This window comes from Cebus imitator, unplaced genomic scaffold, assembly GCF_001604975.1.
Source record: "Cebus imitator isolate Cc_AM_T3 unplaced genomic scaffold, Cebus_imitator-1.0 Scaffold68, whole genome shotgun sequence".
In the NCBI taxonomy this organism is placed as follows: domain Eukaryota; kingdom Metazoa; phylum Chordata; class Mammalia; order Primates; family Cebidae; genus Cebus; species Cebus imitator.
The window spans coordinates 5,277,096-5,303,418 of NW_016107383.1; the positions used below are offsets into that span (position 1 = coordinate 5,277,096).

At 41.4% G+C, this 26,323-nt stretch overlaps 1 protein-coding gene across 3 annotated transcripts; it reads left to right on the forward strand.

Moving 5' to 3' along the window:
- Positions 1–265: 265 nt before the first annotated feature.
- On the forward strand, positions 266–26,323 carry MAL2 (mal, T cell differentiation protein 2). Of its 3 annotated transcripts, none has more exons than XM_037739310.1 (5): positions 268–509; positions 13,693–13,863; positions 23,232–23,387; positions 25,346–25,373; positions 25,966–26,200. In XM_037739310.1, the coding sequence occupies exons 1-5, from the start codon at positions 378–380 to the stop codon at positions 26,106–26,108; spliced, it is 630 nt and encodes a 209-aa protein (XP_037595238.1). In that variant the 5' UTR covers positions 268–377; the 3' UTR covers positions 26,109–26,200. The 3 variants fall into 3 exon arrangements, with proteins under 3 accessions (XP_017386182.1, XP_037595238.1, XP_037595240.1); XM_037739312.1 differs by lacking the exon at positions 268–509 and adding an exon at positions 780–1,102; XM_017530693.1 differs by lacking the exon at positions 25,346–25,373 and having other exon boundaries at positions 266–509; positions 25,966–26,323.

Genomic DNA, 26,323 nt, shown 5'->3' on the forward strand with positions numbered 1-26,323 from the left:
GGAGGGCTCGAAGGTAAAAATAGCGATCAGGGGTGGGGGGCCGCGCGTGGAAACGCCGGGGCAGCGCTGGCGCTGGCCCGCGGAGCAAGAGGCGAGGACCGCGGGGCTGGGAGGACCGCACCTGGCGGCGGCCGCACCTGTGCACGTGACCACGAGCCGCTCGAGCGCCCGGGCGGAGCCGCGCTCACCTGGGCCCACGTGACGGGGCGGGGCCCGAGGACCCCACTGCCACGCCTCCTCCCGTGCGGCACGCCTGGACCCCGCGGAGCCGAGCGGCGGCGGCGGCGGCGGCGGCGGCGGCGGCGGGAGCCCGGGAGGCGGAGGCTGGCGCGGGCGGCGGCGGCGGCGAGCGGAGACGCAGCAGCGGCAGCGGCAGCATGTCGGCCGGCGGAGCGTCAGTACCGCCGCCCCCGAACCCCGCCGTGTCCTTCCCGGCGCCCCGGGTCACCCTGCCCGCCGGGCCCGACATCCTGCGGACCTACTCGGGCGCCTTCGTCTGCCTGGAGATTGTAAGTGGGGCCGCCGGGGCGAGGGTCGCGCGGGAAGCGAGGACAGGCGCCGGCATCCTTGTCCCCCGGGCTGTCTTCCTCTCCGCCCGCCCCGGCTTCTTCCCTTCGACGTGGCCTTTTCCTGCGCCCCCTCCCGGGGTCTTCGTGCCCCGCGCCGCCGCCCGGGCCCTCTCGCCTGGCACCTGTTAACGCGGGCACCTGCTCCCCCGCGGGCGACGGAAATGGCCTGGGGAGAGCGAGCAGGCGGCCCAGCAGGGCTGAGCACTTGGGGACGTGGAAAGGAGAAAGGCGTTGGGGCTCGGAGGCGCCTTTAGAAACCCAGGGCACGGCCAGGGGCCGGGCTTGGCCAGAGTAAGCTCCTGGCTTTCGGCCTGGCCTGTTGCTAACCTGCCATTTTGTTGGGTGGTGCAAAGGTGTAGCCTGTGCCTGGGTGACCTGGAGGCTGCCACGCCGTGGGAAGTGGGGGCGGAGGCAACAGGAAGAGGAGGAGGGCTGAGCACTTGAGTATACTTTTTCCCCCACTCACCTTTGCCATCATTAGTGCCCTTTGGATTGGAAAGAGGAGTTGGGCAGGAGGCAGGGCAAAGAGAAAGGTGAGATATGTGCCATGCCCTTGGCTGTTTCGAATCCAGTGGGCGCAAGAATGGTGGGGGAAAGGTGGAAACGTGGCTGTCGCGTTCTCTGCCTGTCTTTGTACCAACTCACTCACTTGTCCTCTACGCAACTCCAAACCTTTTCAGCACACTTCGTTGGGCCCAAGTAAAGGTGGGGTCACCTGCCTGTCGTGTAACCTTTTTAGGTGGCACTTGATCTTTTTAAATGGAATTTCATGGAGTTGGAAACTTTTGAAGCTCCTTGTGGACAAGGAGAAAATGTGCAAATATAAATTGGGCAACCTGAGGTTGCATCATGTCCTGAGAATGGCAAATAGAGAAATGTTAGCGAGTTAGTGCCTTTCTGGCAGGCTGGTGGTGTTTGCTGGGGTTAGGATTTTCATCTCTCCCCTCACCCTAGCCTTTTGAGTTTGCATAACCTGGATTTGGGTCGCTTTGGTTTCGTTTTTCTGCTTGTGGAGCTGGAACACCTTATGAGCACTGTTCTATTACGCTAAGGCAGCCAAACCACCCTAAGTTAAGTTTAGCCCAGATTTGAATCTGAAAGAGGACATGTGAGTGAGTTGCAGGCGATGACATAAGTAATGGGATCCTGACTGCGAGGCTGGTTTGAGTTTGAGCCTGGTTCAGAAGCATCTGAAGTGCTTGGGATGAGGTGCAAGCATCCATGTGGGAAGAGCGGAGAGAGGATGGCATTGGGCTGGCTGCCTTGCTGTGGGAGGGAGACACGTTTAGAACAGGAAGATCTGCAAGGAACGATTTCTTAGGTTCTCGGCTACTTTATTCCGTGTTCCGCAAGCTTTGCCTACCTCTTTGAGAGGCAAAAGTTTTTTTGCCTACCTCTTGGAGTTTTTGCCATATCTGCATTCTACCTGTCCTAGAATTTACAGACAGTTCATTGAAATACTTTCTATGCCTCATTACTTTAGCCTCTTCTTAAGCAATAATATACATGAAATTTCAAATTTGATGTTCTGGTTACATTTTTCTGTTTATTCAAATGTATATGTGAAGATACATATATGTAAATATATACATATGTATATGCAAAGAAGGCTTATCCATATGCCGTCTAATCAAATACCCTCTCAAGAACCTGTAGTCATGTCAGACTTTTAGAAAACAAGGCCTAATTCTGAGGAAAAAGAGTAGAAAGTGACTTACTCAATTTTCCCCTCCCCCTACCCCGTTATACCTTTTTAAAATCTAGCTCAGTGGTTAGCTCTCAGTTCTTGCTGTACTTAATAACTTGGACAGCTTTTTAAAGTACCGTTGCCAGCCCAGACTAATTAAATAAGAATCTCTGGGGGAGTGCCAGAGTTCACTAGCTATTTTTTAAAGCTTCCCTGGAGATTCTGACATTCAGATTGTAATATACAACAGGGAAGCACCGTAGAGAAGACAGCTCTGCTCTCACAGATGTGAATTCTCTCTACTGCTAAAACTTCCACCACTCCCCATCCTAGGAGGGATCCCAGACTCACAGCAGTGTCCAGTCTATTCCTTTTGAAACGTGCCTCACACTCCTGGCCAGGTAGAACATCATCACTTTCAAAAGCTTATCAGTTTGCTTTTCTCTTTTTATGGCCAACTCAATAAGTTTACATTTTAGGCCCCCTTTACCTCCTTTATTTGAATATCAATCTCCCCCACCCCATTGAAAAATGACCAAAATGTTCCAATGAAACTGGTGACCTTAGAGAAAAAGGAGACCACACTAGAGTCAAACTACAGCTCCTTGGCTCTCATCCTTTAGGACTGTTGAGAGAAATGGGTTTACATGCTTTAAGAGATCAGAGCTCAAAGCTGCCTTATTTCTCCTATATTTAGAATACCCATCTTGAGTGGATGTGCCGATAGGAGCTAAGCGAACACTTTCGAAACATCTTAGCTCCTAGATGCCTCAATTTCCCTCTGATTCTTTTAAAATTTTCCATCTCCTATGCTCCTCCTCAAAAATTCCTCAACCTGTAAATTAAATGTGAGTATTTCCCAGGCACAGTCCTAAATGCTAAGTGATCTCTATGACAGGGACCCATTATTTTACCTGTGCCAGCGTTTCTGGATGTCCTCAAACTCCATTTTAATTTTGACCTTCTATCCAAATTCATTTGTCTTTAAGAGTTCTTCATTTCTGTCCCATTGCCTTCTGAAACTTAACATGTGAAAATTGTACCTGACAAGGGACGACTGGGCTCTCAGTAGTTGACTATGCTACTGACACCACGTTCTTGGAGTTTGGTTCTCACACTAACGATTTAACTTGGCTGAAAGAATTCATTCCCAATCCCCCTTAATGTACTATATTCACAGTCTCTCAGATGTAAGTCATTTGTTGGGGAGATACTACAAAATATATAAATAGTGCCAGTCTCCCAGCACCAGATAAAGCATTATAGCACTGGCTTCTTAGGTGGAGAATATTACAACCTCACATGCATAGTGATTTTTTTTTTAAGATCGGTGTGTTTCACTCCTGGATACCTAATTGTCAGCCCCTTGGTTTTGGCCCTAGCAATATTCACCAATGCATACTTGCTACAGAATTTAATACTAAGTTAGTATTGCAAAGCTAAGCTTTTTAGTTTAGGATGGAAGACATTACCTTCAAAATTCTCATTTTCAAAATCTCACAGTTTTCTGAGTGAATATTTTCTAAAAATCACTCATCGGGCATTTACTGAATACCTACCATGTGCAAGGCACTCCTCTGAGAACAAAGATGTTTAAACCCTTCCTCACCAGAAAGACCTATAACCTAGTTGAGACTATATGCACAAAAGTAACTGCCATTCAGGGAAGAAATAATTAAGTATGGGAAGTAAACTGCAGGTAAAACATTCTCCAGGTGGGTCTGTCTACTTTAAAAAAATGACACTGGAGCATCTGCACTATTGGGCTGAACAAGATATTTAGGGCCCCTTTCCTCAATTGGCTTATCTTGTAAAATCCACAAGAAAAAATGAATTTTAATAGTATTAATTGCAAAAAAGAACACAGATCATCATTGAATTTGCTGTGTTTTATTTTACAATTTCAGTGTTTAAGAAACTACTTATATTTGCCAAGTTATTTATTCACATTTATCTTTGTGAGAGATACTGTAGGACCCTAATTCACATGCTTCCAACTGCAGTGTTTTGGGTGGCAGGATAATTTTCATTTACTCAGCATATAATTAAAAACATACTATGCATCAAGCCTTCTTTTATGCCCTGAAAATAGAGCAACTAATGTAGCTCCTGCCCCTAAAATAAATTACTGTTTGGTGGAATATAAAGTCATGAAAAAATTACAGTGCTGCGTATGAAGTGCTAATATAGGTTTATAAGAAGTGTTGTGGAAAAGCAGGGTAGAGTACATCTGACTTCTGGAGAGGCCAGAACAAGCAGCTTTAATAAGTGGGGACATTTGAGGTTAGCCTTCAATGATGAGCCATAGTTTATTAGAAAATGGGAAAGAGAATTCCAGGTAGAAAAAAGGACATGTGCAAACATGGAGACAAGAAGGACAATGACAAGAACGTTCTGTCAGTTGTGAGATTTTGGTGGGCAGATCAGGTTCTGGTTTGCTGAGAAGTGCTAGGCCAAGGCATTGGATTTATTATCTGTGATGGGCAGCTGCTGAAGGACAAGGATAAACTTGATTCCACTTGTGTCTTAGAAACCTTTGAGTGATAAAGTTTGGTTGTAAAAGAAAGAGATTGAGGGCAGGGGGAGCAGTTAGGGGGCCTATTGCAATTGTTTAGATAAGGGATGAAAAGAACCTGAAATAGGACCAAGGAAAGAAGGATAGAGAAGAAGACAGAGAGGTTTGAGGTTTCAGAAGTCAACTAAGCATGTAAAGTTTGACTTGCCCCAAAATGATGCCTAGATTAAACTTAAATATAAGATGTAACTCAGAGGAATTATGCCGGAAAAATAAATGTTAATAAAAGGATGATTGTGAGGAAGGGGCTGTGGGAGAGGCAGGTGCAGTCATGCAGATAAATCTATGGAAGGGACTTCAAGTTATTTTCAACTGAAAGCTTTGACTTTAGACTAGATAACATGTATATATTCTGATGTATAGAGTTTTCTTTTATTGCCCGGAAAATAAATTTTGACTGTGAAGGGACACTGTTTATTTGCAGTGTACAAGAGAGCTATCCATAGACATAGTTGTCTCCTAAATGGGTTTTAAAATTTTAAGTATTTTTTTTTTCTTTTGCCTCTGGATTAAAAATTTTCATCCACATTAAAATAACCTTTAGGCCAGGCACAGTGGTTCACACCTGTAATCACAGCACTTTGGGAGGCCAAGCCAGGTGGATCACCTGATGTCAGTAGTTCGAGACCAGCCTGACCAACATGGTGATACTCCCATCTCTACTAAAAATGCAAAATTAGCCAGGCATGGTGGTGCATGCCTGTAATCCCAGCTACCTGGGAGGCTATGGTAGGAGAATTTCTTGAACCTGGGAAGTCAGTCAGAAGTTTGAGGTTTAAGAAGTCAACCAAGGATGTAAAGTTTGACTTGCCTCAAAATGATATCTAGGCTAAACTTAAATATAAAATGTAACTCAGAGAAATTATGCCAGAAAAATAGATGTTAAAGAAACTCAGCTCACTGCAGAGGTTGCAATAAATAAATAAATAACCTTTGAAGTTTCTAAGAGAAAATAAACCAGTGGCCCCACCAGAGATTACTGTCAACAATCACTTGCCCCCACTGACAGTCCTTTAAAAAAACTATGAAGAACTGAAATACGGAATACTTTAAACCAAGTAGCTGTAAAAATTCACCTTGAGCCCCAAAGAAAAAGTCACGGAGAAGAGATTTGTTTTGTAGAACCTGATAGAAATGCTGTGTGTGGTGGCAGGAGCTGTGGACATGGTGTATTTGCAATGATATGGCTGAATAGAAATGACCCTGTAACAACAAAGGATAGGAACCAGGCTGGCGTACCCAGTTTCATGCACGTGCAGTACTTAACAAATGCTACTTGTTTGTTCTATAGTACAAACTGAGCAGTGTGTGAAAATAGTCTGGAGACACCGGCTGGAGGGGGGAGAAAGGCAGGTTGGAAGTAGATGCTTTCTTAAATCTTGCCCAACATGTAAACTGCCATAATTCTTCTCCAGGTTTCTACACTTTGACCTGAATTTCCTAAGTGTTCTATTTTATATGAGAGGGCCATGTCCTTTCATAGACAACATATATGACAATCTGAACTTTTGTATAATAGCTATGAGAAGGAGGAAGGTAAAAAGAAAGGAAGGAGGACATGATTTATACAGGTCTCTCCAATGTCAGGGCATTGGAATGCAGGAACAATTTTAACCTAAAAGTGATAGTTACTTACAAACATGAAAAGAGAATTTTCCAAATCAAGGGGAATTATTATAAACAAGAATAAAAAGAACCAGGACACTTTTCTCCTCTGTAATATGAGCTTTCCATTTTAGGGTCAGTGTCAGCTATTTAAACAGCTGAAATGGAGGTTTAGGTCAGATGGAGAGGAAGAAAGTAGAACTCTCTGTAGCACTCTCAAACTTATTTTTAAAGCTTTCAAATGTAAAGCTAAAAAGTAGACATTCTTTTGCAATGAGTATTAATATATTTTGGTCATTAGCCTCTTGTATGTATGTCATTTCTCATTACATCCAAAAATTGTTTCTGTTTTCCTTTTCCTAATTTAAAACAAAAAACAAAAAACACCTTGCTGCCTTCCATCTCTAATGCAAGCCTATACCAGGGCCAGTCCAGAAGCAGTTTGGACGGAAGTCAGCATGGTTACAGGACAGATGGGGACTGATGAGGGGAGCAGCAGGCACTGGGAGAAGGCACAAGACTTACCCTGGTCAAAAGTTCCAGGGGCAATTATATTAGGAATAGATCATGTGGGCAAATATGGGACCAAAAAAAAATTTAAATTGGGTGTCATAACTCAACTGGCAAGAGGTACAAACTTTGCCATAACTTTTCATCTCAGTCCCCTGAGATTGGATACTAAGTGGTGGGTGTTGCCAGTAATAACTTGAGAATTGAGAGGTACATGTTCTTGCTTCACTAGTTTTCTTTTCTTTTTTTTTTTTTTTTTTTTTTTTTTGAGACGGAGTCTTACTCTGTCACCCAGGCTGGAGTGCAGTGGCACGATCTCGGCTAATGCAACCTCCACCTCTCGAATTCAAACAATTCTCTGCACCCTCCCGAGTAGCTGGAATTACAGGCACCCGCCACCACACCAGGCTAATTTTTGTATTTTTAGTAGATATGGGGTTTCACCATCTTGGCCAGGCTGGTCTTGAACTCCTGACCTCATGATCCACCCGCCTCGGCCTCCCAAAGTACTGGGATTACAGGCGTGAGCCACGACGCCCAGCCAATTCACTGGTTTTCATGCCTATATTTGGACACCCAGCATGAACCAGGGAGTGAGCTGGGTTCCAGACAGCAGTGTGTTCCCAGCATCCCAAGCTGCACTTCTAGAACATTCTCTCTGGAACCATTCATTACACATGCTGGTTGGATTCTATTCATTACACACCCGGTTAGTTTCCATTCATTTCAAGGAGGATGGACTGAGGACCTTCCATAGAAAGCACCATGCTGGGTTCTGAGCATACAGAGATGTTAAAGGCAATGTCACCAACTCTGACGTCACAGTCTAGTGGATGAAACAGGCATGTGGACCCATGATTTTAATCCACTTGTAATTGCTGTGGAGAATACACACACCAGTAACCGTGGAAGCACCAAGGGATGGCATCTGGCCAGGGAAGTCTTTCTGGAAAACATGGTACTGGGGTTTAATTATTCAGCAAAATTTTTACTGGCAGCATAGACAGAAGCATGGGCAAATGTGATCAATTCTCTATTCTCAGGGGATGAAGGGCAGAGGCTGGAGTGCAAAGAGAGAGGGCTGCAGGAAAAGAAGCATTACAGGGAGATGGTGAGCTTGAGGAGGGGGGCAGCAGTATGCCTAGTAGTGGTACCCCTGACTACAGTTGCATTGTGAATGAATCTACACTTGTGTGGGCTGCCTTGTAAATATATCTACCAGTCATTATATCTGTTGGTTGAAGTATGTTTCCAGTTTAAAGAAATATTTCAAAATGCAAGTTGTATGTAAAATGGAGCTAATGTAGGTAACCTTTTTTTCTAGCTGATAAATTCCTGAACATACTACACCCATCTGTACCCATGATGTTTCATGTGCAGCACCCCATAAGTAAGCATCCATTAAAACAGAAGGGGTTACAGGTGATTCTGATGAAAGGTATGGACCGTGTCCTCAGAAAAATGCATGCGCTTGTCTACCCAATTTTATATGATTTTAGGGAATCATATGGAAAACGGGTAGAAACCTGCTTTAGAATGAACACTAAACCATGAGAGGGGCAGAATAGCATAATGTTAAAATCATAACTTCTGGAAGCCAATCGCCAAGTTCAAATTTCAGGTCTAACACTTATTAACTATATAACTAGGGATAAGTTATTAATGGATTTGTACCTCAATTAACTTATCTACAAAATAGGAATAGTAATATCGTCTCAAGGTTTGTGAGGATTAAATTGGCACAAATAAAATGCTTATAACAATGTTTATAAAAGCTTAGTAAATATTAAGTAATATTTCTGCTATCACCATTAGCTTCAACCTCTTACTCTAACTCTACAAACCAGGCTGGGAGACACATTTTTTTTTCACCTTTCCTCTATGCTTACTGGTGGTTCATTCTCACTGCAGTAGAACAATGCAATGTCCAATATATAGATAACAGGAGAATTAGAAGGAGGTAACTTAATACAGAAAGTTCTAAATAATGTTTTCCCTTATGGGTAGTTTAGCCAGTCTTTTATACTTGCAGATTCACTTACCTTTTACAATTCTCATTCCAAACATTAACTGAAGATAGGTCACAGTAGAAATTAGCCTGTTTACTTTGTGGGTATACTAAGATGGAGGTGTCAAATTGAAAAAACTGTTAGATGTCAGAGGGCATGTTTAAAAGCAGGTAATTAGGAAAGAAGTGACATTTGAAAAGAAAAAGGGCATTTGCAAAAGGATTCCTTTGGGAACATAACACCGTCAAAATAGGAGATTTATTAAGGCGCCTGTAATCCATGCACTCAGAATTGCAAGGGTTGCTGCTTGCCCAAGATCATGTTTTCCCATGGGAGGATGTATTTTTCCCATTCCACGGTTTCTAGTGAAAACATGTTTTAACACCAACTCTGAGGGTTCCGTTTAGTGTGATTTGCAGATAAATACTTCTGTGGTTTTCTTATGGGAGGGATTCAGCCAAGTCATACCTTTCTAATCTGCGGAGACCGAGCGAACATAACAAACCTATGTTAAACCACAAAGATGATCAGTTGTTTTAGGAATGTGCAGCAATTTAATACCTGCAACTCAGAATATATTTGAGGACTTCTGGTGTGTACCCAGTACATCTAAAGATGGGTTAAGAAGATAAGAGGTCACCGAGTCTCAGGGGAAGGCTGATACCTACTTCTGGGAGGTTTTTACCTTTGCAGTGTCTGGAAGCAGAGGTAGTCTTTTTGTTAGAGCTTGAGGTTTGAAGTCATGAGCACTGACTTAGTTTCTTAAATTTCAAATTGAGGAGCATTTGGCTGTTTTATATATAATTATTAGACTTTTAAAAACACTAGAAAGCAGTGGAAGGCAGTGGTAGAGAGGGGGTCAAAATGTGGATTCAGATCCAAGATGATGAGAACAACGTGGGCGAAACATATGATAGTTCTGAATACCTTTCTTCACAGTGTGTGCTCTGCAGTTGCTACAGCGTTTATCATCTGTTCTCTGTCAGATTTAACCATGTTTGTGCTCTGCTTTTTACCTCCAAAAATGTGGCCCCCTCCAGTGTCATCTCTACTAAACAGGAATGCTGATAATTAAACTGTTTTTGCAAACACGCTAAGCTCACTAATGCCCAGAATTAGATGAAGTGAATAGACTGAGCATTGGTAATCTCAGTTTTTTAAGTTCAGTTTTTTCGTTGGATCCAAGTTGGGAAGCTCAAGAAGAAAAGTAGCTTTTGTCAAAAGGAAATCACAAAGTAGGGAATAATAACTGAGTTAAGGCCAGAGTGACCCGTACACCAGCATGACAGTCCCAAAATGAGAAACGTGACTCTCCAAAGTGGGCTCCATTTTGTTCTTTCCCCCATCCTCTCTCTTGCAAAGCGAGCCTAGATTTCACAGAATCTCAGACCTAGGGATGTAGCATGTATTTATGTGGGTGAGAGAGAGGGGGCGTTCATACACTCCTTCCTTCTCCCCTTTCCATGCAGCAACACCCCCCAAATCCAGAGGTGAATATGACCCCCACTCATGTAGCACTTAGTTTCCTTTCCAAGCCTTTGGGCTGTTGGAAGAGCTGTAATTCTGAGTACATTAAGAACAGGTAATGTATGCTGTTTTACAATATAGCCTCTGCTGTCAAAGCCTTGGTCTGTCTGGAAAGCTTGCTTTGAAGCCGGCCTCCCCTGCCTACCTTTCCACATTCTTCCTGGTGTATTTTTTCTCCCCTCGTCCAGCCTCTCAGAGCACACTGTGTTGAGCTCTTTTTATAGCACCCACCACAATCTGCTCCTGAATCCATTTAATGGTGTCTCTTTCTTCCTTATTTCAAGCTCCTGGAGATGGAACCTTGCCTTTTCTGTTTTTTTCTTGAGTGTTCTACAGTGCCTAGCAGTAGGCCTGTGGCTGGTCTGTTTGAGGTCCAGCCTGGGTTTAGTAAATGCTGTATTTCATTCCAAAAGATCACACAGCCTCCTCTTTAGAGATGTGAATGTGTCATAATCCCTAACTCATTAGGTTTATGTATTTGGCTCTGCCTGCCCCTAATAAACAGTGGACAATTGCTTTTTATTATCCGTTTTATTTGCACGTAAGTTCTCAGGAAATAACCCATAAGAGCTATTTAATAATGATGTGTGTTTCTTAAACTAAATTTAAAGTTTTGTAGGTTATTCTTTGTGGGAGAGTAAGAAAATGCTACAGTAAGTGGAAAAAAGGGAAAGATGGATCTACTAAAGACATTTTTATCACTCTCACATATTTATTTGATGGTATATAAAAGTAGATAATCTTTTATTAGGAACAAGTTTGTTTCTTCTACAGGCATTGATAAAGTGGTGATTAAACTTTTAATATGCATTGACATTCATTAGATTTATTTCATAACACTTTCTGGATCAGCTGTTAATTTTTTTCTGACATTAGGACTTCAGGTATACACCACAACTATACATTTTTTAGACTGGTGATTTGATTATCATTGCTCAAGTGATCAATTATGCTTTCAAAAATGTTTCTTCAAAGTAGTAACAAATTATATGATTGGGCCTTTTCTTGAAGCTTGAATTAAAACTTGTGTTTTTAACAGTCAGAGACTTGTGAAGTAAATTGGATATCTACACACTTAAATGCAATGTACAGATGAGTATTTTTAATATTTGGAGCTCAAACCGTTCTCATGAGCATTAGTTTGTTCACTAAGCAAATAATTGGGAGCTTGCTCTACCTCACTGTCTCTCTGGGTGTGTGTGTGTGTGTGTGAGAGAGAGAGAGAGAGAGAAAGAGAGAGATCCTTACTTCCTTGAGGTGTTTTCAGGGCAGGTATGCAGGCCTAAGGTTTTATGCTGCCAAATCTAGCGTAGTACCCGACTGATGGTTAGGAAAGGATTACTGTGTAGATTAATAAATGCTTTATATGTACAGAGACATATAAAGCAGTATGCTCCCAGGAAGGCCTGGTAGCATAGATGGAGAGCCAAAGGGATTTAATTACAGTGTATCTCATTGATATAACAAAGCCCTAACAGGGAGGTTGCCCAGAGCGGGGAGGCATAACTGAGCTAAGGGTGGATCTCAGGAAAAATGTTGTAAATGATGTGTTCATGATTAGATATGAGTGGGAGCATCTTAAGTACACATAGGGAGGGAATGGCATTCACAGCCAGCAAGTAACAGGCTACTTTGATGTGAAAGATCTTTGTCGTGGAACTGTGGATTTTTTTCTCCCTGTAATACAAAATGTGAGGGCATAGTGGCAAGAGACAAGGATGAAAAAGACATGTCAGATCACAAATGGCTTGGAATACCATGCAAAGAATGCATAGTATGGAGGAGACCAATGGTAACAAATGCATAAAACTCATGATCTTCACCCCATTTCTCCTGCGGTATTCTTCGGTGTTCTCTCAAATCTAGTGACTCATGCCAGAAATCTAGGTATTTTCCTTATCTGTTCTTTTTCTGTTGCGTCCCACATCTGATCACTTACCAATTATTTTATCTACTTTTAAATTTCTCTCTAATGTATTCCTTTCTCTCTGTCCTCAGTGTCCTGATTGTTATACTCTATTGGTATAACAGCCTCCTGTGTGGCTCCCCTGCCATCCACCCTTTCCTCCCCAGTCCATTCTCACAGTCTAGCCAGAGAGAAATTTCTAAAGGCAAATCTTGACCCTGCTAGCTTTGCTCAAGATGATGTTGGCTTTGCAGTCACCCTTAGATGAAGTTCAGTGCCTGGCCCTGAGCTTCAGCACCTCCTTGCCCAGCCTCCAGTGCCGTTTTCACCATTCCCCACCCAAGCATGCCCCTCCTGTCTTGCTGGGCTCTGTTCTTCACCTGTGCTGGGCTCCTCTCAGCTCCCACCTTGGAACCCCCTTTCCTCCCTCTGCTTTACCCCACAGCACTGTGCTTTGGATTGTTGCTTCTAGGAAGTATTTACTTTCTTTTCAAATGTGGATTTAGAGCCCTTGCTGTGTGGACCTGCAGTGCCCAGTATTTGCCCAATTGTGACATTTATGAAGCAGCTTTTTAATCACTTGCTTGTCTTTTTCCTCTAATGGACTGTGAGTTCGGTAGTGACAGAAACCAAGAGTAAACTGTTTACCACTTGATTCCCAGCACCTGGCATAATGCTTGAAATGTAGTAGGTATTTATTATTAGATCCACAGATATGTGATGTACTTATTCCAGTGTCCAGCACATAATAGATACTCAGTAAATGATGGCAGTTTTTTTGTTTACCATCATATACAACAGCTGTAATTATTATTCTAATCAATTTTTATTAACAAACTCCCTAAGAAGAAGTACAGGCAAAAGCTGGTTTATAGTGATGCGAAGAGCAGCTTCAAGGAGAGGAAGTAGAAATCAACCACAGATGAATTTGTTAAAATGGTTGACTGAAAAAATACCTTCATTGAAAGGGTGGTAGTCAGAGATCAGGGAAGTTAAAGGAAGGTATTTTTCAACGATGAGGGAATGCTGGGCATGTACATGGGTTAAAAAAGAGAGTCCAACCTGAAGATACAGTTGTGGAATTGGACCAGTCCTCCAAGTAGGAGGATTGGTCTTGCATCTAAAAATAGAAGGCATCTTGTATAATAAGGAGAAAATAGAAGGGGTGGGGTTGCTGCAATATGTGCAGGGGTCTGGGGAAGAAAATAAAAGCATCACTGAGGGTAACACAAGCATGTTTAATTATGTTGCATGAAAGATATCTTTTAAGCAAAGCAATTACCCTCTTTCTTTTTCTCTTTCAGCTGTTCGGAGGTCTTGTCTGGATTTTGGTTGCCTCCTCCAATGTTCCTCTACCTCTGCTGCAAGGATGGGTCATGTTTGTGTCCGTGACGGCATTTTTCTTTTCGCTTCTCTTTCTGGGCATGTTCCTCTCTGGCATGGTGACCCAAATTGATGCCAACTGGAACTTTCTGGTAAGAGCTTTTTAAGTCTGTTGCAAGAAGATGGAGAAACCTACATCCCATTCTGTTCTGAAAAGCCAGAATCCTAGTTTTGTCTGTTGCCTCTAACGTCCTTGATGGATAGCAGGGCCCCAGTTTGTGAAATATCTGTGTTGATAGAGCTGAGAAATAATTCTGTTACTCCTATAGCTTAGATAACTCTTAAAAACTGTTTCATTTCATACAGCAAATGAATGTCATTACAATTTTTTAAAATTTATTATACTTTATGAGGTACATGTGCAGAAAATGCAGGCTTGTTACAAAGATACACACGTGCCATGGTAGTTTGCTGCATCCATCACCCTGTCACCTGCATTAGGTATTTCTCCTACTGCTATTCCTCCCCAATACCCCCACACCCTTCTATCCTTCCCCAATTCCCCTACCCATCTCCCTTACCCACCGACAGACCCCGGTGTGTGATGGTCCTCTCCCTGTATATGTGCCACATTTTCTTTATCCAGCCTAACTCTGATGGGCATTTGGGTTGGTCCCAACTCTTTGCTATTGTGAACAGTGCTGCAATAAACAGGTGTGGGCATGTGTCTTTATAATAGAATGATTTATATCTTTTGGGTATATACCCAGTAATGGGATTGCTAGATCAAATGGTATTTCCAGTTCTAGATCTCTGAGGAATCACCACACTGTCTTCCACAATGGTTGAACTAATTTACACTCCCACCAATAGTGTGGAAGTGTTCCTATTTCTCCATATCCTCTCCAGCATCTGTTGTCTTCGGATTTTTTAATGATCGCCATTCTAACTGGCATGAAATGGTACCTCAATGTGATTTTGATTTGCATGTCTCTAATGACTAGTCATGATGATCTTTTTTTTATGTTTGTTGGCTGCCTAAATGTCTTCTTTTGAAAAGTGTCTGTTCATATTCTTCACCCACTTTTTGATGGGATTGTTTTTCTCTTCTAAATCTGTTTAAGGTTCTTTGTAGATTCTGGATATTAGCCCTTTGTCAGATGGGTGGATTGCAAAATTTTTCCCCATTCTGTTGGTTGCCAGTTCACTCTAATGATAGTTGCTTTTGCTGTGCAGAAGTGCTTTAGTTTAATTATATCCCATTTGTCTATTTAGGTTTTTGTTGCCATTGCTTTTGGTGTTTTAGTCATGAAGTCCTTGCCCATGCCTACACCCTGAATGGTATTGCAGAGGTTTTCTTCTAGGGTTTTTATGGTGTTAGGTATTATGTTTAAATCTTTAATCTGTCTTGAGTTAATTTTTGTATAAGGTGTAAGGAAGGGGTCCAGTTTTCTACATATGGCTAGCCAGTTTTCCCAACACCATTTATTAAATAGGGAATCCTTTTCCCATTGTTTGTTTTTGTCAGGTTTGTCAAAGATCGGATGGTTATAGATGTGTGGCATTATTTCTGAGGCATCTGTTCTGTTCCATTGTTTTGGTACCAGTACCATGCTGTTTTGAATACTGTAGCCTGGTAGTATAGTTTGAAGTCAGGTAGCTGATGCCTTCAGCTTTTTTGTTTGTTTTTGGCTTAGAATTTTCTTGGCTATGTGGGCTCTTTTTTGGTTCCATATGAAATGTAAGGTCGTTTTTTTTTTTTTTTTTTTCCCAAATTCTGTGAAGAAAGCCAATGTTAGCTTGATGGGGATTGTTATTTAGTCATTTTTTTTAATTGCATGGCTTGCTTTTAATAGTTTGGTAACATATTTTATACACTCTCTTCCAGGAAAACTTTTTAGCCATGTATATAATGGAATTGTTACAAGTTGGTAACAATTTTTAATTGTTGCATTCTGGAACTGTTGGCTCAAAAATAATTGTTTCCGGCCAGGCGCGGTGGCTCATGCCTGCAATCCCAACACTTTGGGAGGCCAAGATGGGTGGATCACGAGGTCAAAAGATCGAGACCATCCTGGTCAACATGGTGAAAACCCGTCTCTACTAAAAATACAAAAATTAGCTGGGCATGGTGGTGCACATCTATAGTCCCAGCTACTCGGGAGGCTGAGGCAGGAGAATTGCTTGAACCCAGGAGACGGAGGTTGCAGTGAGCTGAGATCGCGCCATTGCTCTCCAGCCTGGGTAACAAGAGCAAAACTCTGTCTCATAAATAAATAAATAATTGTTTCCACCTGTGATAATAGTTTATTACCACTTTACGCCATGCTTGAAGGAAGCAAGAATGAATTTTGATAAAGAACTTATTTTTTAGATGTATTTGTTGTAGGATATTGAGTTGACTATTTCTTCTAGTTTTTAAGAAATTAAATTTACATTCATGATAGATAGCTTCAGTAGTTTTTCCTGAGCTTTCTAGCTTTGATATAGTGAAATAAAAATATAATATCTAATAACAGATATAAAGTGCTAAATACTTGCCTCATTGTATTCCAGGCGAATAATGAGATTTTGGTTTTGAAATAGTTTTTCTGTATTTGTGTGTGTGTGGAGAGGAAAAAATACCATTTTTGTTGAACTTTAAACAGAAGATTATAAATTTATGGTCTGCTTTGTACAGGAAAGGTACTAAGGAAAGATACATTTTAGAAAAAACTTAGAGCTATTTAAAAGTCCTATGCAGCTCAACATGTTTCCCTTTATTCCCCCATAGTATAACTGGCACACATTTGATCATTTGCCTGTTATGGACATCACTTAATATATTTTTAGTTTTTAACTTCTTTTATTTCAGTAGCTTGTAGAGTGTAAGTGATTTTTTATTACATGGATGAATTTCATAGTGGTGAAATCTGAGATGTTAGCGTACCAGTCCCCTGAGTAGTAGTATACATTGTACCCAATATGTAGTTTTTTTTTTTAATCCCTCCCTCCCCTCTCCTCACCCATTCTTGAGTCCCAAGTGTCATAGCTTAGCTCACACTTACAACTGAGACCATACAATATTTGGTTTTCAAATAATAAGTGAGTTACTTAGAATAACAGTCACCAGCTCCATCCACTGCCTAGTATCCTACATGTCCTCTATTCTTGTTCTCATTTGTAAAAATGAGAATACTAAGTTTCAAAGTGGGTGTCATCCTTTTTTTCTTGCTGTTAATGTAAACCAGCATCCCCCTATATACAATGCAGCTTTTTTTTTAAAACTAGTAGATGGAAGTTTGACCCTGAAGAGCAATGCATGGGCTTAAGACAAGAATGTAGGATATAGTCACTTGTGTAGAAAAAAAACAAAAACCAAGCTATGCTTGAGGCTGAGGTTGCCCAAGGAAAAAGGGAACACAAGTGGGCAGTGCTCTGGAGTGTGTGAGCATTGAGAAGGTTGGTGGAAGAGCAAGAGCACGTGAAGGTGACCAAGAAAGAGGCTGGGTTCATCTGTTAATAAGTGGAGGCCAGGGGCCTAGGGCAGAGGTTCACAAATGGTGGTCCTGGCCAGACGAGCAGCAGCATCTGGAGATATGTCAGGAATGGACACTCTCAGGTTCCACTCTGAGCTGCTGAGTCAGAAACTCTGGGAGTAGGACTCAGCTGTCTGTGTTTAAACAAGCTCTCCAGGTGGTTCTGATGCAGGCTAACATTTGAGAACCACTGGCTTAGCAGAAATGATCTGAGCGGTCAAATGTAATGAGTGAGCCTTGTGGAAGAACTTCTTACACAAATTAGAATGATACATTCAGGATGGCCAAATACAAATATGGGTACAGCTGTCCAGAAGTTGGGAATGTTTACTGAGTAGTAAGCGCTCTGCTAGGCCCTGGGAATACAATTGTGAAAAACAGGTCCTGTAGTCACTCTCGGAGTTTGTTGTAGACAACATAAGAAATTGTTACATAACTAATGCATTAATTAATGTCATGTTAGTAGCCAAAAAGCAAAAGCCTAGCATGCCAAAACAACATATGTGTCATCTCAGATCCACTGGGAAGCAGACTCTAAGAGGGATTTAGAAGTACAAGAGTTTTGGTTTGGGCTTTTTGTGCATTTTGTTGTTGTTACTGTTTATTTGAGGGAAAGGGGAGATAAGACTTGTAAAAGGAAGATAAGGAAGAAAACCCAGATTGATATACACCACAAATTCTTGACCACATCAATAGAAAACTTCAGAGCACAGCCGATCCTTCAAGAGTTTTGTGTTGGACACAAGTGGCCAAGCACTAGTATCTCCACTCTGCTGTCTGTCAGTAGTGGGATTGGGGGATATCCCAGAAGAATGTGGCCTTGGTTCACCCATTGTAGCAGATCCCAAATCCACTGAAGCTGGAGGCTGTCAGCTACCTGCACTCCTCACAGCTAAATATCAATTTCTTTCTTGATGGAAAATGTGTGCAGTGCACAATTAGATGCAACAGAGTTTTGATTTTTTTTTTTTTTTTTTTGAGATGGAGTTTCGCTCTTGCTTCCCAGTCTGGAGTGCGATGGCATGGCCTCGGCTCACAGCAACCTCTGTCATCCAGGTTCAAGTGATTCTCCTGCCACAGCCTCCAGAGTAGCTGGGGTTACAGGCATGCACCACCACGTCCAGCTAGTTTTTTATATTTTTAGTATAGACGGAGTTTCTCCAATGTTGGTCAGGCTGGTCTCAAACTCCTGACCTCAGGTGATCCGCCACCTTGGCCTCCCACAGTGCTGGGATTACAGGTGTGAGCCACTGTGCCCAGTTTTTTTTGTTTTTTTTTTTTTATATATACAGAGTCTTGCACTGTCGCCTGGGCTGGACTGGAGTGCAATGGTGTGATCTCAGCATACTACAACTTCCGCCTCCCCGGTTCACATGCTTCTCTTGCCTCAGCCTCCCAAGTAGCTGGAATTACAGTTGCACACCACCACACCTGGATAATTTTTTCTGTTTTCAGAAAAGACAGGGTTTCACTATGTTGGCCAGGCTGGTTTTGAACTCCTCTCATGATCCATTCACCTTGGTCTCCCAAAATGCTGGGAATATAGTCATCAGCCATAGCGCCCAGCCCAAAGTTTCTTTTTAATTTTTTATTTTTTTGAAACTGGAGTGCAGTGGTGCGACCTCGGCTCACTGCAACCTCTGTCTCCTGGGTTCAAGCAATTCTCCTGCCTCAGGCTTCCAAGTAGTTGGGACTATAGGCATGCTCCACCATGCCTGGATAGTTTTTGTATTTTTAGTAGAAATGGGGGTCCACCATGTTGGCCAGGATGGTCTCCATCTCTTGACCTCATGATCTGCCCACCTCAGCCTCCCAAAGCGCAGGTGTGAGCCACGGTGCCCAGCCTCAGTCTCTCCTTTCATAATGTAGATCCATTTCTCCATATGCATCTGGGGAGTTGCTCCTCCGGGGTTCCAGCGTACCTTTCTTCCTGAGGAAAGACTTAGAGAGGTTAGAGGGATACATGACAGCTCCTTTCACTACAGTTGTTCTCAAGGCCAACTGGTACTTATCTTCTTCATCTTCCACTGACTGTTTTACACTCTTCTCAGCTTTTCTGTCTGCTGGTCTCAGTGGTTTCCTGGAGGTGAATCCAAACTGTCATTCCTGAGAGACTAAGAGCCCCTGGCAACCACATCTGCTTCAGGCCAGCATTGCTACACTTGTTTTTAATCACAGTAGGCACATAGGGCTTCCAAGAAGCCCTCAAGTAGATCACCTGAGTTCTACATACAATTCCCCTCGCCCTGTGGTGGCACATACACTATGGCAACACATGCTCCTTACTGCCATCCTGACTTCCAGTAGCTCTGTTTTCTCCTGATGGTTAGGAGCAACTACCTTTGTCAAGATGGTAACTCCTTTTCCTGCCTTTTTGTCCCTGGACAGAAGAGTCCAAAGTGGCCAGGGAGTAGCCATAGCTTGTAGCTCAGTGGGACCATTGCTCTATCCTCTATGAAGAATACCCCTTTGGGGACAGGGAACCCAACCAGGAAAAGCCTAGAGTTGTAGGGACAGAAATCATAAAGAATTTCAGCAGGTTATTGGAAGTGATGACAAGTGGAGAAACTCTTGCTTTCACCCCTAAGTTTCCAATCTTCCAGTGGGGACACAATAACATGTAAGAAACTCTTCTTCAATATATTTACTGTGTCCTAAAGGATGGCTCCCATCCTCACAGACTAGTGCCCCAAGCTGTACCTTCATCCAGACATTCCTCTGTGCTATCAGGCCAGGCCAGTAGCTTCTAGGTGGTACAGTTTATGATCCAACCCACAGGTGGGCACCCGTTTCCACTTCTGCTTTGCTGAGAAGTGGTTTCCTTGGTCAGAGACTGGAATGCCTGTGAATTGGGCACTCTGTAAATCCTTGTATATAGCTGGTGGCTCAAGCTCTGAGAGACAGAAAAGCAAATTCATAAATCCGTACCCTAGGTAATCCTGTTTTTGTGAGAATAACCATTATGCATGTCTGTTTTTGAGAGTGAAGTATTTTGCCCTCCAAGAAGGTAGGAGCTCAGTTTTCATTCACTTACTAAAGGTGACTGGTTGGTGGTCCCCTTGAGAATAATACCTTATCAGGAGCTCAGAGTTGGTCTCTTTTGCTGGCAGGTTCAACATTCAGAGGAAGCAGTGGGTAGATCAGCTTTGGCAATGAGGAGTCCATGCTCTTGGGCCTTTCCATGGGCACTTTCTCTAACCTGTTTATGTGTGCTCTGTTTATGTGCCCACAATGCCAGGTATGAGGTGGTTGATGACAAAGGCTTGATAACATCAACTAGAAGGGTCCTTTTGTCTATACAGCATTCCAAAGTGATGCTTCTGGTAAACATTACCAAATGACAGAAAGATTGTCGAATTTCATGCCTAGTCCCTTCCTTGTCCCTCAAGTTGTGATCTGTTTTATCCTATGGCCCTGACAAGTGCGGTAGGCTATTTGCTATGGACCATGAGTCTACATAATCTCTCTGTGGGCTTTTTTTTTTTTTTTTTTTTTTTGAGACAGTCTTGCTCTGCCACCCAGGCTGGAGTGCGGTGGCAGGATCTCTGCTCACTGCAAACTCTACCTCCCGGCCTTATAAGATTCTCCTGCCTCAGCCTTCTGAGTAGCTGGGATTACAGGCATGCCCAGATAATTTTTGTATTTTCAATAGAGATGGGCTTTTGCCATGTTGCCTAGGCTGGTCTAGAACTCCTGATCTCAAGTTCTTCACCACTGCACCCAGCCATGGGCCACTTTTCTTTCTAAGCGAAGTGTGTGACGTGCGTCATCACTCAGCTCCACCCATTGGGAAAACATTCCCTAACCACTGTCTTTCGAAGCCAGCTCTAAATGTGGCTAGAAGTGTAAAGAGTAGCATTCTTGACCTATGAAATGCTTCCTAGAGACCAAAATGAGGCGAATGTGGCCAACATGAAAAAGGTGTGTCATGGTAAAGAAGTCAAGGGGTCAGATCACACCAAGAGTTGCCGGTCCTGTCACTTAATCTCTTTATTACAAGATCAGCTGTATCTGAAGATTCACCTCAGTAACTTAAATGAGTGTCTAGTGATCTCAAATTGTCTCTTAATTTTTCTTACTAAGATCCAGCTGCATTTCATTTAGCCATTAAAAGTGGTGACATTTGAATTTGGAGTTGAACCTTCATCAGCTAGTATTTGTTGAATAACCACATGTATTTAGCATATCTCCTATAGATTAGACATGTGGCCAGTATGTAACACTTTTCTTAAATCTTTTGAAGGCATTTGTGAATCAGTTTACATGAGAATTATTTAATAGAAAGTACACCTTTTTAGTTTTTAACCCATGGTTAGTTAAATTTGTCCTAGCAGAGTATTTCAGATGTGAGAACAATTCCTGTAAACAGTATCATTTGCTGTATGGGCATTTACAAAGGCAGTACAATTCTCTCCTTTGTAATATTGCTATAACACTAATAGAAATCAGTAATAGGTTTGATAGGAAAGAAAGTGGACTTCAAAGGGAACCCTTGCACACTGTTGGTAGGAATGTAACTTAGCACAGTCGTTATAGAGAACAGTGTGGAAGTTCCTCAAAAAGTTAAAAATAGAACTACCATATGATCTAGCAATCCCACGCCCGGGTATATATCCGAAGGAAATAAAATCAGTGAGATATCTACATTCTTATATTCATTACAGCATTATTCATAACAACCAAGATACAGATTCAAACCTGAGGGTCTATCAGCAGATAAATGGATAAAGAAAATCCAGTACATATTCACAATACTATTTCAGCCTTTAAAAAAGGAAATCCTGTCATTTGCAATATACATGAACATTATGTTATGTGAAGCCAGACACAGGAAGACCACGTGATCTTAAGCTGAATTTACAGTAGTAGACAGCAGAATGGTGATTTCCAAGGGATGGGCTGATGGGGGACTGGGGAAAACGTTGGTCAAAGGATACAAATTTCAGTTAGGAGAAATGAGTTCAAGAGATCTATTGTATAGCATGATGACTATGGTTAATAACAATGTATTCTATTCTTGAAAAATGCTAAAAGAATAGATTTTAAATGTTCTCACCACAAAAAGATAATTGTGGGAGGCAATATATGTATTAATTAGCTCCATTTAGCCATCCCACAATATATAAATATTTCAAAACATATACACAATAAATGATTTTTTTCGAGTAAAATAATTTTTAAAACATAAACTAGACTTAGGGACCAGACACACTACAGGTTTTTCTCCCTCCTAAAATTAATATTTACATGGCTTTAAACAGTCATTTAACTGAAAAGAAAAAAATTATTTGTAAAATGGAGATAATTAATGGTGGTTATAAGGATGAGTGACAATGCACGTAAGTTATCTGATATGTGTGAGCTATTACAAAGAGTGATGTGTTGATATATTAATTCAGGTAAGATCATATGAACTGTAACAGTGTTAATGCTTCACTTGAACGTCAGCAACATACAAAGAAGCCTAACAAATGAATTCTTATACTTTTTGTGGAAGTATATGACATATTAGTTTTTAATAAAACAAACATGGATATATGTTATTGAATTACATATTTAATCTGTATCTTTCAGTGGAAAATCTCTAATGATAAAAAACTGGTCAAAAATAATTATATGAATACATATAATAATCATAATAAAAATATGTTATTTAAATGCTATTTTACTTCAATTTTAAAGACAGCATATGTTATGGCTTTTTTATATCATCCTAATTAACATTGATCTCTATGGGCATCTTAATCCAAATTAAAATAATATATAATTATAAAATTCAGTATATGGAAAGGTTTACCAATTTACCAATATGCCAGTTAAAATGGGTTGATTTTCACTTGGATTCTAGTACTTGCTTTAGAAATGTCAGGCTAAGATAAACAGAAAATGTAATTAAGATGGTTTAATTAAATGTTTTGATCTTACTAAACCTAGACTTCATTTGAAATAAGCAACAGAAAAATATCTTATTAATTGCAGATGTCTTTTCTCTCCTCTTTTAGGATTTTGCCTACCATTTTACAGTGTTTGTCTTCTATTTTGGAGCCTTTTTATTGGAAGCAGCAGCCACATCCCTGCATGATTTGCACTGCAATACAACCATGACCCTGCAGCCGCTCCTGAGTGATAACCAGTATAACATAAACGTAGCAGCCACAGTAAGTACTCAATGAGTACCGTTCACCAGCACTTCTGCTCCACTGTCAAGGCCTCCAAGAAACTCTTCAGGCAACAATAGTTCTCTTTAATACTAGCCGTTAACGTTAAATATATCATAGCTATTATCTGTACAATAACCCTGTGAGCAAAGTGCCATGATCACTTTGCTCACAGGGTTGCGGGTGATTAAACTGAAGCATAAAGAGGTTGATGTTCATATAAGACCACAGCAAGCCACCATCTCTCATTAAGAATTGGCCAGGCCTGGTGTGCTGTGCCTGTAATGCCACCTGTTTGGGAGGCTAAGGTGAGAAAATCTCCTGAGCCCAAGGAGGTGGAGGTTGCAGTGAGCCGAGACCGCACCACTGCACTCCAGTTTGAGTGACAGACCAAGACTCGGTCGAGGGGTCGGCGGGGAATGGGGAGTAACCAGTATGACTAAGGAACTGTATTTTTAATATGATTTTAATAGTTTTAACCACATGTGACTAGTGGCTATCATATTAGACAATACAGGTCTGGAGTCTGAGTTTTGAGGGTTCTGCAAAAAGAACTGTGTTTTTTGCTTCTTATAACTTTCAGACATGGTAAGGGAGATTTCCCAGTTTGGTTCTTTAGTATTCAATAGCTGTTTGCACTTTGTTTTTATTCAATGAATAGATACTGTGGGCCTACCATATATCAAGTAATTTTGCTGGCTGTTGAGGATGGGGTGAATAAGTTGCAGTTCCTGCCATTCAGGACAGTGCAGGTGAGGGAGGGAGGCAAATATACCAGCCACTGCAGTAGATGATAGGCAGATGAAATGCATTCCTTGGGGCATTTATAAATTTTTAAATCATCTTTAATTCACCTACTGGAGTGAATCTGTCATTTTGTATTGTATAGATAATTTGAAGAACTAATGTATTACTTTTGTTGTTAAAAATCACTTTTAAGATGCCAGAAAACCAAATTTTCTGAAATAGTGTGATATTTAATATAAATATATGGCAAATTAGTGACCCTAATGTTTTATTATGTTTCCCAGGTAGCCTGTAAATAACCCGCTACTACCCATATAGGCCTTGAAATCTGTCTGGTGCAGCACTGTCTGGCAGAACTTTCTTTTTAGTAAATGCTGTCTGGTATGTTGGCCACTAGCCTCATGTGGCTGTTGAGCAATTGAAAAGTAAGCCAAAGAGCCATGGCTCATGCCTGTGATCCCAGCACTTTGGTAGACCGAGGTGGGAGGACTGCTTGAGGCCAGGATTTCTAGAGCAGCCTTGTCAACATAGCAAGACTCTGTCTCTCAAAGTGGTGGGGGTGGAGAATAAAGAATTGGCCAGGCCTGGTAGCTTGTGCCTGTAGTGCCACCTCTTTGGGAGGCTGAGGTGAGAAAAATCTCTTTAGCCCAGGAGGCGGAGGTTGTAGTGAGCCGGGGCCACACCACTGCACACCAGTATGATGAAGGAATTGAATTTTTAGTATTATTTTAACCACATGTGGCTAGTGGCTGTCACATTAGACAATACAGGTCTAGAGTCTGACTTCTGAGGGGGAAGAAGACAAATGATTTCAAGACCCATTATAAGTTTCCCAAGTCTCTGATAGGATTTGTCAAAATTTATTGAGTGCCTGCAATGAATTAGGCTGAAGGTGGGATTACAACAGAGTCATGGTTTTAGCTTTGAAATGTCCCATCCATGGGACATTAGATTGGGAGGAAAATTCCTTTTCCCTAATACATGTATCAAAAGCTATTGCTCTCATTTAGAAAACAATGTCTAGATTAGAAATTGTCAGAGAATCAATCGCAGAAGAAGGGTGGAAACAATAGCAGAAAAGCAGTTAAACTTTGAAAATGGTCTATAGGTGAATCTGGTATTGCTTCCCAGAGCTATAGTTTCCTGCTTAAGAACCCCTGAGCTAAACCATAATATTTATCATGTTGAACTGCTTTTGCTTTGTCTTTTAGTCTTCTATGGATCATAAACCCCAAAAGGGTGAGGACGTTATCTACCGTTTGCTTATATGTACCAAATGTAGTGATATACACACAGCTGGTGCTGAAGAAATTCTAAGGACAGTAATTCACAGTAGAGTGTAGATTTGTGCATAGGACTGTCTCCCATACAAGAGAAAGCCAACCTGATCATTCTTCATTTCCACTTGTCTGTCTCTGTTGACTTTTAAAGTTACTTTCCATTGTCACGGGAATTAATTTGATGCATCCTCGGGCCCTGAGGGTTGCTGGTTTTCTTGGGTGTGAAACCACTACATGTATAGAACTTCATGCTTAATTTTTAAATACAGTGCCTGGGGGTTCACAGATACTTAAGTGAGCCCAGCATGTGAACAAATGTTCAATGTAAAGTTGTCTACATATGAGAAAATTATTAGGGCTAAAATGTTTAAAGGAATTGGGGGATAATTGTATGAGGGAATAAAACAGTTGTACAAATCATCAAAAAAATATAAAATATTTTCTAAGTGTCTTTAGGTAGATTGGTCAATCTTCATATGGTTGCTCTTTAGGACACTGCTTTTAAGTCAGTGTTGTGAATCTAATGTGAATTTTTGTTTCTTTTTTCTTAGATTTTTGCCTTTATGACGACAGCTTGTTATGGTTGCAGTTTGGGTCTGGCTTTACGAAGATGGCGACCGTAACACTCCTTAGAAACTGGCAGTCGTGTGTTAGTTTCATTTGTCTACTTTATATGTCTGATCAATTTGGATAACATTTTGTCCAGATATAAAAACATTCCAAAAGTAGTTTGTTTAGTAGGGAGAGACTCTAAGCTCAAGTTTTGGTTTATTTCAGGGGTGGAATGTTAATTTTCTTATGATATTTAAAAAAAATGGCCTTTTATATTTCTCCCCTTCTTCCCTTCCTTTTTGCCTTTCTGAAAGTTTCCTTTTATGTCCATAAAATACAAACTTATGGTTCATAAAA

What these genes read in the sequence shown, in the direction of transcription:
- MAL2 (XM_037739310.1), top strand. Translation starts at nt 378, where the DNA reads ATGTCGGCCGGCGGAGCGTCAGTACCGCCGCCCCCGAACCCCGCCGTG. An exon ending in CCTTCGTCTGCCTGGAGATT is followed by an intron (nt 510 to 13,692) that starts GTAAGTGGGGCC and finishes TTTCTCTTTCAG; the next exon opens with CTGTTCGGAGGTCTTGTCTG. An exon ending in GGATCATAAACCCCAAAAGG is followed by an intron (nt 25,374 to 25,965) that starts GTGAGGACGTTA and finishes CTTTTTTCTTAG; the next exon opens with ATTTTTGCCTTTATGACGAC.